The sequence below is a fragment of the Amblyomma maculatum genome, chromosome 7 (assembly GCF_055883805.1).
Source record: "Amblyomma maculatum isolate TAMU_Amacu chromosome 7, ASM5588380v1, whole genome shotgun sequence".
NCBI lineage: Eukaryota > Metazoa > Arthropoda > Arachnida > Ixodida > Ixodidae > Amblyomma > Amblyomma maculatum.
Window position 1 is genome coordinate 56,302,210 of NC_139350.1, and position 10,051 is coordinate 56,312,260.

The 10,051-nt window shown below is 45.9% G+C and overlaps 1 protein-coding gene across 2 annotated transcripts in view; it reads left to right on the forward strand.

Moving 5' to 3' along the window:
* LOC146183303 (N-terminal Xaa-Pro-Lys N-methyltransferase 1-B-like) overlaps window positions 1-9,381 on the forward strand; it is a 28,468-nt gene extending 19,087 nt beyond the window's left edge. For both annotated transcript variants that reach the window (XM_084609106.1, XM_084609107.1), the window contains exon 4: window positions 2,327-9,381. In XM_084609106.1, coding sequence (XP_084465232.1) covers window positions 2,327-2,646 — 320 coding nt within the window. In that variant the 3' untranslated portion in view covers window positions 2,647-9,381. The remainder of the gene's footprint in view (window positions 1-2,326) is intronic.
* The last annotated feature ends 670 nt before the right edge of the window (window positions 9,382-10,051 follow it).

The window sequence follows — 10,051 nt, forward strand, 5'->3', positions numbered from 1 at the left end:
TGTGAAGGTTGTTGAAGGACATTGGCTTCGCATTCGAGAAAGTAAAACGGAATCTTGCTCTGGTTGAGCGCAGTGATCTCATTGCCTGTCGTCGGCGATACCTGAGGGCGATTAAGCTCTCTTTTATGACGAGAAGCAGGACATGGATTTTTGGGCAGAAAGAAAAGTAGAAAAAAAATTGACTCATTAAAAATTTAACATTAGGGTACTCTGCAAATAAGGAATCTAAAAAAACAAACTGCCCGCATGAAGTGCATCACACTATTCTCCAATGGAGCGCATTACATTCCCGTACTGTCTTAAATACTCGATCCGCTGCTCTGCTGGACGGAAGGAATCGTTCACGACATGCCCAATATCGCGAGAGAGGCACAGGAGCGAGTATTGTCCTTGATTAGAGCAAAAACAAAAATAACAGATGATAGCGTGAAGAAAAGAGCACCTTGCACCATCGTGTCAGCGTGGTGTTGAAGTTGTTGTGAAGAAAAAATTATTTAAATTGGTAGCAAGTAAAAATTCTATTAAAGAAAAACCATGAGGTGGATTCAAACCCACGTACCCGAAGTTCCGTGTCAACCTACGCCGCCAGAGTTCCAGTTGCCCAAGATCGACGCATTAGACCACTCTGCCACAAAACGAGGGTGGAGTGATATGCATTCTCTTCTTTCTAGACTACATGCCTAGCTTTGGCTGTGTTACACCTGATGTTTGAAGCAGAGGATAGTTTTTGCTCATGCTGCGTCCTCCAGATCTGGCCCGGTCATATGCAAACAAATACATAGGTGTAGTTATCAAATGGTCTACTTCAATGCCCGTAAGGCACAGCAAAGAAGCCACTGCATTTCTACTCATGAAGTCATGTTTCCACGGGAACGGGCGCCTTGTCCCTCGTCTGTTCGCTTGTTGGCTTTCTTTAATGTATTGCCCCTTTGCACCTAAGCATTGCAGGAAAGTGGCTGTAGCGGTTGAGCTCTGCGGATGAGTTTTTCATGTCGCGAGCACTCATTACCACATGTCCGGTTGATCACAGTGTGTATTAAAATATATTATACGCCCACAATTTGTCGAACTTTCAAACATAGTAACCTGGAAATCACATTATCCAGGAACATGTTAACTGGAAAGAGAAATAGTATAAGTCAATGGGAGGTTTTTCACTGCCTGCGATTTTGAGCGTATGAAACAGGAAATCGTATGAACTGGGAACATATCAACGAGGTTCTATTGTATGCTTGTGTAGGGGCTGTACTTTTTTCTTCGTGGTTTTGTCGGGGTGTGGCACTTGCATGGGGCTAGCACTTGTCTGTTACATTCTGCCCACAACGGTGCAGCCTCAATTGTGTCTTCCTTTTATGTGGTGACATACATTTTTGTGACTAATTAGTGCTGCCCCACCAGTTCATTCAAATACATATTGCATTGAAAGTATGGATGATACGCTGTGGACTGCGCAAGTTAACCGCCCAGAGTCAAACAGGTTGCTGGTGTTTGGTTGAGTTCTTGTTAATTTAATGGCAAACATCATACATTTCAAAGTTGCCGAGATCTGCCTAAGCATAAAATTTCTCACTATTACCTAAAGGGAAAGCTGTACTTCAGCCATCATGAATGCTTCTTTGAGTGCATAAAATTGCATTACTGAGCTGCTTCTTTCCGAAAATGCTCTTTTGTGTATTGGCATACCATTTCATTGAAGGGGGGATTTATAAGCTGCTCTTGGAGATGCATGTAGAAAATTTGCTGTTGTGATTAAGTGGAGAAAAGGTGGATGGTAAGTTCATGTGTGAAGCAAATTGCTGGTAAGCTTATTTTGGGAAATAGTTTCCTAAGCTCCAAAGGGAGAGTGGTGGGGGGAGAGGCTTTGGTTTCGGAGGTCACACTATGTTCTAGACGGGCTTGAAGGCAAAAATATGACAATGCAGGTGATACTGCTGCATATGAAGCTGTGGTAGTAGTGGTTTATTCAAAACAAGATCAAAATGGAGTGGAACAAGGGAGCATAAGTGTGCCTTATGAGTTTGTGAAAATAACGGATATAATATTTTGGGTGGAGAGCCACAAATGAGCATGTTTTCTTGATGTGTCATGCGGGCAGGGAAATGTGTGGCATCATGGCAGAGTTCAGCAGAGTCATAGGAGTCAGGTGGAAAATGGTGGCGCTTTCATGGCGAGCCTGTTCCATTATAGGGGCTGTAACTGTCCGGAAATTCAAGTGCACTGGCTGTCACGGGATGCACACTTGAGGGAGAGTGTTTCTGGCACTCATCAGGACTGCACGACAGCTACAGTCCAAGTCTCTCAGTTTGCTTTTCCTTAATTCTGACAGGCCTGCAGGACTTCACTCCCGAAGAAGGCTACTACGACGTCATCTGGTGCCAGTGGGTGACTGGGCACCTCACGGATGCCGACCTGGTGTCGTTTGTGCAGCGGTGCCTGCACGGTTTACGCGAGAATGGCCTGTTTGTGATCAAGGACAATGTCACTCAGGGCAGCGTTGACGTGGACAACCGTGACGGCAGTGTGACACGTCCCCGCAAGCTGTTCCTGCAGATCTTCGAGAAGGCCGGTGCCAAAATGCTCGCGGACCGCAAGCAGTATAAATTCCCCAAGGGCCTGTACGAAGTGAGGACGTTTGCCATGAGGTGATGGTGTGCAGGCTTCCTCACGTTTCCAATTGGCACTAGGTCTAAATAAAAGTCTCTGGTGGGCTTCCTGGCACTGGGAAGGGTCAAAATTGTATCTCATGCACCTTTAGTGCAATCGTAAAGCAGGGGTGGGCATAACAGCTGCGCTGCCAGGATGCCGTTTCTATTATAACTGTGACGATAAATATTTTAGAAAAGGAACATTAGTGATTCAGTAGCTAGAGAAAAGAAAATGAGCAAATGGATGTGTACAAATGCAATTCTAGTTTCTGTTGGTCACAGCTTGTGCCGGTCTAGTGCGAGAAGAGATAGTGCTTGTGTGCAGGCAGCATGGACCATGAACCTTGAGCTGAAGTAGCGAGTTGGGTGATTTTTGTGTTTGGTGAGCATATTGGCGAAAACAGTGCAAGATGACACAGTGCCTGTGTTTCCACCAGCATGCTCATCAGTCTTTCTTGACAGCCTGCCATTGCAGCTCTGCTGCTCTTGCCCGAAGGCCATATGGAATAATTTACACATTTTTCTTTTTACGGCAAAAGCTGTTTCGCAAGAATGGGCACTCGCGAGGGTGTCTGCACTCTTTGTGATCGTGTAAGACTGGGCACTTTTGCGAAGGTATGGTAACCCTCACATTAAAAAAAAACTAATTTAAAAAAAAATGAGGTCCAATATGGCCCTCCAGCAGAAAATTGCTTCACCCCCTCTACGAAACGATGAGAATGTGCCTTGTGATGTGGGTTGGCCTCGGAGGAATGCAGCAGTAATTTGTGCAAGTGATAGGTGCACGAAGGCCCTGTGCAACAGCGTGCATGGTGCGTAGTGATGGGAAACTCATTTTCACTGTTTGGCCGAGGAAAGTGTTCTCTTGGTGGGTCAGTGGTGAGGCAGTTGAAGAATGTGGTTCGGGGGGGGGCAGATATGCCTTCCCCTAAAGACCTGGGACTTGATCAATGCTTTTGTATGGCGTTCTTGTGAATGGTGCATTCAGCACTGCAGGGAATAATGGCCTTGCTTATGTCGTCTTCCCTTCATATATCTCTCGTCTGTTTTGCGTGAAGCCTCTGAGTGTCAACCAACTTGCTCAATGTAGAGTGCTGTTGAATAATGGCTGCCTCCTATGCTTTGTTTCTCCCTGCACAGGTTTCCCATTTTGTGCTCGCTTTTTCCAAACAACGGGTACCCTGGGCTTCTTTTTCTCCCCTGACCCCTCAAGTTTGTCCAATGATGGCCTCCCTGTGCTTACCCTTGCCTTCTCCCTTCGGGCTCTGCTCATACATGGGCATGTGCACCACTGCTTAAGCTCGGTTGTGTTAATCTGGATGCCCTACCATAGGTGTACTGCCCGCTTCTTCCAAAAGATTTGGTTAGGCAGGGGTAGAAGTGCTGCGTTAATTACGCTATTCTGTCTTGCCTGTTACCCCAAGCTGCACCTAAGAGCAATTTATGCGCTAATTGACCATAGGGAACCCAAGCTGGAGTTTGCTCTGCGACGCCAGCGCTCGGTTCCTGACAGAGCAGAGAGAAGCGGCAAAACCTATGTGCAGCCGTGGCCACGCAGCGCACTACAGTCTGTGGAGTCTGCGCAACCCGCCCGTATGGGAGCGCTGGCCAGGCGCGGCTGCACGTGCACACGGAGCAAGAGAAGGAGGGGAAGCAATCGCGTAGAGACACGTGCACAGCTGGTGCTCTTCATCAGTGGGGTTTCTCATTTTTGCTTTTTACGGTTCTTCAGCTGGTAAAGAGGCTGGTTGGAAAGTTGTTTTTTATCAGTGCTTTCGAAGGCCTGCAAAGCACTTGGGAGCATTACTATGGCTTCACTCAAAGGTTTGACATTGATGTTGGCCTGCGACTTTTGCACCGAGTAGAGCTTAAAAGGCCCAGTACTCTGATATCATCGAGATCATTAAAAATCCAAGTAGTTCAAATCGATTCGAAGACGTCCAGTATGCCTCACCTGATAGCCCACAGCATTGCATCAGAACTTAAAAATCCTTTAAGCACTTGAAACTCACTGGCAACGCCGACGAACAGTTCTCCCGAGCGCTTGGCAGGCCATTTCTGACCCCCCTAAGATGGCAGTCTCAGGCTTCACCCCAGCCCATTGGCCAGTATAGGTGACTTCCACTCCAGCAGTTTTTTTTATAACCTCCTTGGATGCTACCGGCACCGTGGTGCCTGTTTTCAATGCATTTTAGGCGTGTTTCCTACAAAGGCACAAAGCATACCACCTTAGTCCCGTTTCACATGCTATGACTGCAGTGAAAATTTTCAGTGCAGTCAGTGACGCAGCAGTGCGATTTTGCACAGCGCTTTTACATGCAGCGAACCCGCGTGCGAATTCGGTGAGAGATACCCTGAGGGCTGTTTATCTTTTGTAGAAACCTCGTACAGAGAGCGTGTTTGATTTTATAAGCACAGAGGTATTTTTACATTCCAAGTGATAAATCATAAGTATTTACGAAAATGGGCAGTCTTTCAGCATACTGCTGCGCCGAATGAAACCACTCGGGCGTGAAAATAGGGGCGGCTGGCTAGGCGTCGATGTAGCGCTTCTCTGCCACGGACGGGAGTGCGCGCGCACTGTCCTTCGATACTGGGCGTGCCAGCTCGTTTCACGTCACATGACGTCGCGACACTACTCGGATCTCCATTGTTCAGTGACAGAACGACCGCGCCGGCGCTGCGACTGAATTCCAACCTGTTGGAAACTCCTCCACGGCTGGAGCGACGCTCACTCTGTGGCTTGATTGATGAGAATTGCAGCGTCGCAGGGCAAAAATCGCAGCACGGGCCTTACCCTTTGCTTCATGTTGACAGTGGCCAGGGGAATTCCGCTGCTGTGGCACTCTGCTTGAAAGAAGCCGAGGCATGCCATTTCTCTCTCTCCACGAGGCAAATAACAAGGAAATGCCTGACGACTTTTCATGCAGACGGGGACCTATCTCCTCGGAAACGTTTGTCTTCTTAGTTCTACAGCTACTCTGTGCAATCTTAGAATAGTTATCTCCTCGAGCGAGTGCGCAGTTTTGAGCTCCCAAAGCATGATTGCATATGAGGATAGAACGCTGTGGCACTGCCAGGGACAAACAGCTGTGTGAAATACGAGTGGTGCAAGATAATTTAAGAAATAGGACCGACAACCACCCCGTTACTGTTTACCGCACAAGCTGTTCGAAAAAGCACGACATAATTCAATCATTTTGGGTTTGTTTTGCCCCTTTCTTGGAACGTGGCGGGAGGAGGAGAGCAAAAACTGCATGTGCGCATGTATAACCACGTGCTCGAATGCAACCTGGAGCAGACGGGGCCGCGCTGCGCGGAGGTTTTGCCAAGGTCTCCATGGAGGGCGCTGGCGCACAGAGCAGAGCAGTGTACCTTGGCCAAAATTGTCTCCCCTTTTGCAAGTTTACGATGCCAAATTTAGGCGAGTATTATCATCGGTTGAGCAATAATGGGCACACTCTACAAAAGGTCGCACCCACACCCACATATAAGAAAGCAGTTTATTCGTGGTGTTTGTCTTAAAGCTGTTATCGCCGCGACTTTCCCAAAAGGCTGGTGGCATCAGCCTTTCTTAATTGAAATAATAGCAGGTAATCGATTCCACTAGTGTTTGTAGTAGCTGTGATTTGTATATTTTTCTTTCATGAATGCGATAGTTCAATTTATGGGGTTTAACGTCCCACTCAGGCTATCAGAGATGCCATAGTGGAAGGCTCCGGAATTTTCCACCACCCGAGGTTCTTTAACGTGCTCTGACATTGCACAGTGCATGGCCACCTTGTTTTTCGCTTCCACCGAAAAGTGGCCGCCGCTATAGGGATTCGATCTCACATCCTTGGACACAGAAGTCGAGCACCCTAATCACTGTACCACCACGTGGAGCCTTTCATGAACTCGATGGGATACAAAATCAATATTCATGCAGTTTTTGGACTAAAGCAGTCTTTATTTCTACCACCTTAATTGGAACAGATAATTTGAGCTAGGAGCACGATCCCAGCTGATGTAAGTCTATGTTGTTGGACACTTGTTAATTCGGACGTGGGCTCCTCTGGTTATTTCCGACAGGAGATCATGTAGAGGTATAATACGCTGCCGGCATACACTGAAATAGGCTTCCCCGAATCTAAATTGTAAGTAAACAGTTGTGGCCGCTCACAATTGTGCACTGTGGCAGGTATGACCACAGTTCGCCTTTTGCGAAATAAAGCAAATTCGCATAGTTTTGGATTCGATTTTACTCCATATCATCCCGCAGCTTCGATTTGGCGTTCTTCTGTCAGTTATAATGACTGCGGGTGCACCGTGATGAAGTACTACGCTCTATACTAAAAAGGTTGCAATTTCAGCAGCGGTTCTACCAGAGAGAACTTTCTTTTCACAGTATCGGCTGAGGTAGTCGGCTGCTTGGGGCGTAACTGCTTTGTTATTTTTGTCCCGAGATGGCATCACGCTGTTCTAATGCATACGCATATGCCTCTCGTGTGCATCCTTATTTTTCTTCCAGCTGGTCACATGCAGTTTCAGCGTACTGCACTTCGCTGCAATGCTTGACCGTGCTACTGTGCAGTGCAGAGGCATCAAAACTACTGAGCCTCACTGCGTAAAGAGTAGGGAGGTTATACAATTTTGACGCAATCCTTCAACCTTCCCGACAGTATACGTAAAGCAAAGTGCTTGGCGAAACCAGGAAAAACAGTTGTTTGTACTTGGTTTTCATGTAAATGCAGACAGCTGTCATGCAGGTGCTCATCACATGAAATTTCTGTAATGCAAACTGTCCTCGACAATTTTATCGAGCCCGTTCGATAATTTGAATTTATTTGAACATTTTTTTCTGCTTCATTGGAGGCTCGGTTAAATACAACTTACTGTAGCTGCGAACAGGAAAATATGCTTAGTAACATTTAGCACCATCAGCCTGCTACAAAATGTTCCAAATTAGCCCATAAATTGCTCTAAAGATGTTCCGAAATCTGACTTCTGCTGCTTCAAAGCTGCTCCAAAATAAGGCTCCCGGTGCTCCTTTTGCCTGCTCCAAAAAGCTAGAGCCTGCTTCCACCCCTGCTTAGGACACTGGTGCTATGCCTGTGTCTCATTTGGCACTGCATTGGTAAGCAGTGTTGAAGAGAAACATTTTAAACCTAATGTTTGGCAACTGACGATGCGATGGTTGATTGCTTTTCGGACAGCATCCTCAGTCCAGGGAACCAGCTAGACTTACAGGCTAGTTGGCTCATTTCAGCTGCCTTGTTCATTTGCGTTTGCCTTGCTTTGCTTTCGTAAAATACTTGTGTGAGTTTTTTTTTTTGGCATATCCTCTCATAACCTTTGTTTCTTCCCATTTCAACCTTTCCTCTTGTTATCTAGCAACTTGCTATGATGTGCTATTGAACCTGGATATATCAAACTCGAAGAATGTCGTGGAGTAATTCAATATTTAGAATATGCCTTCAGATGAGCTTCTGCGTAATCCAGAAGCATGAATACTGTGCAGCTATGCTAGCAGCACGCTTTTTGCAACGACGTGCTGGCCTCCGGCATACACACGATGACCGCGCAGCCCCAAAAAGACCTGAAGGTGTATGAGCGCCCGCGTGTCGAGCGCCAACCCATGCTGAGCCTAAAATGGGGAGCTTTAACTGGGCGCTAGCGCGCACGTAAAATAGCTGGCCGAGACAGATCGGAGCGTCGTAGCTCATGGTGCTTGCATCTCATGTTGCACACACGTGCAGGCCAACTCTGTGCTCTGATGCACGGAGCAAGTACTGTTGGAGTATCCACCACCAATTATAAGAGTTCTAATTCTATACTTTATAAGAGCAATACTGTTTCAATTAAATTGGGGTACAGTGGATTTCTGCATTGCATTCAGCAGCAAAGCAGGGCACATCAGATCCGCCCGCTACGAACTTGGCTAAACTGCAGCTAAGCTGGCTTTACCGTATGACAACCGACGCACCTAATCCTGGCTTCCCCACATGGGAGCAGTGTCACATTGATAACAAGCGAAGGCTAATTCAAATGGACTTGACATTCACCTCGTAATGCAGTTTCACAGTGTTGATGCTGCAAGCAGGTCCCCTAGGCTGTGAAGCCTACTGGGCTCCTTGCGTGAAATGTGATTGCAGGAGCACCATTAGGATAAGCGCCCCTTGCAGAGGCGTAGTGCACAGTTTGAGATATATTTGTGTGTAATTTTCAAGGGGATATTCGGAGTCCGACATATACAGTGACTGGATATATCCAGGTTCAATATAGTCGGATTCAACTCTACATACAGAAGACACCAACAGTCAGTGGAACCACGAAAAGCATTGCAAGATTATTATTATTTTTTTTTTTTTTTTCAAATATAGTGCTGCTCAGTAAGAGATGAGAAGCAAAATCATTTTAGGCAGGAAAAGTAATTCAGACAGCAGGAGAAAAGATGTCAGCATGCCACCAGTGGGGTCCAATTTGATAAATTTACCTTGTTTTATATGTATTTTACTCTGTTAAAAAAATTTGCCTGTGCATTCTTTGGTTTCATTTGCTGTTGGCTTCTTTTCAGTCAACTTGTGGAGTATACTTTCAATTGCTAGTCAGCCTGTCGTTTCACTGTCCATACCCTTGCACTGTTTAACCTTGTTAAATATAAAATAACTAACCCACTTCAGTGTTGTGGTTCACTTGAATACCTTTTTTGTTGCTTATTTCCTTGTATGTTGTGAATAAAGAGCTAACCTCTTGATGCAAGTTGTCTTTACTCATAACAGTCCAGCAAAAGGTTATCACATCCCATCTTCAATCCTTCTCACTCTCGACATCATAAAAAAAAATCTATGTGACGGTCGCTCAAAGAGGTTTCTGCTTGCAGTGCTGAAACTTGTTTCTACTGTGGTTTCGCTCATTATGTTAATATGGCCAAACACTGTTTAGAACTTTAAAAAAAAAATTAAACATAGTCAAAGGTTACTCAATTACCTAAAGAGTATTCACCATCACTATCACTAATTGTGCATGACCAGTAAATTGCACAAACTGGAGACATATCAACATGGTTCTACTGTACTCTTAGCTTTTTGAGGCTTAACAGGCAAGCCATGATCCATGCAGCAGTGTAGGGACAATAAAGGAATATTTTCTGCTCTCTAGGTCACTCGCAAGCAGAGGTGGGCAAATGCCCTCATTTTGGCCTTTCCTCCCTCGTCCTCAATTTCAAATCGGCAGCCCTCCCTCGCCCTCAGCCTCACTTAAAAAAATTTCTTCGCCCTCCCTCGCCCTCATCCTTACTTAAAAATATTGCTGGTCCTCGCTCACCCTCATCTCATTTGCCCTCCCTCACCCTCAACCTCATGCCCAGCAGTTTTAATATTTGTTATTTTTCATTATTTTCGATCTATGGCAATATTACAGTGAGT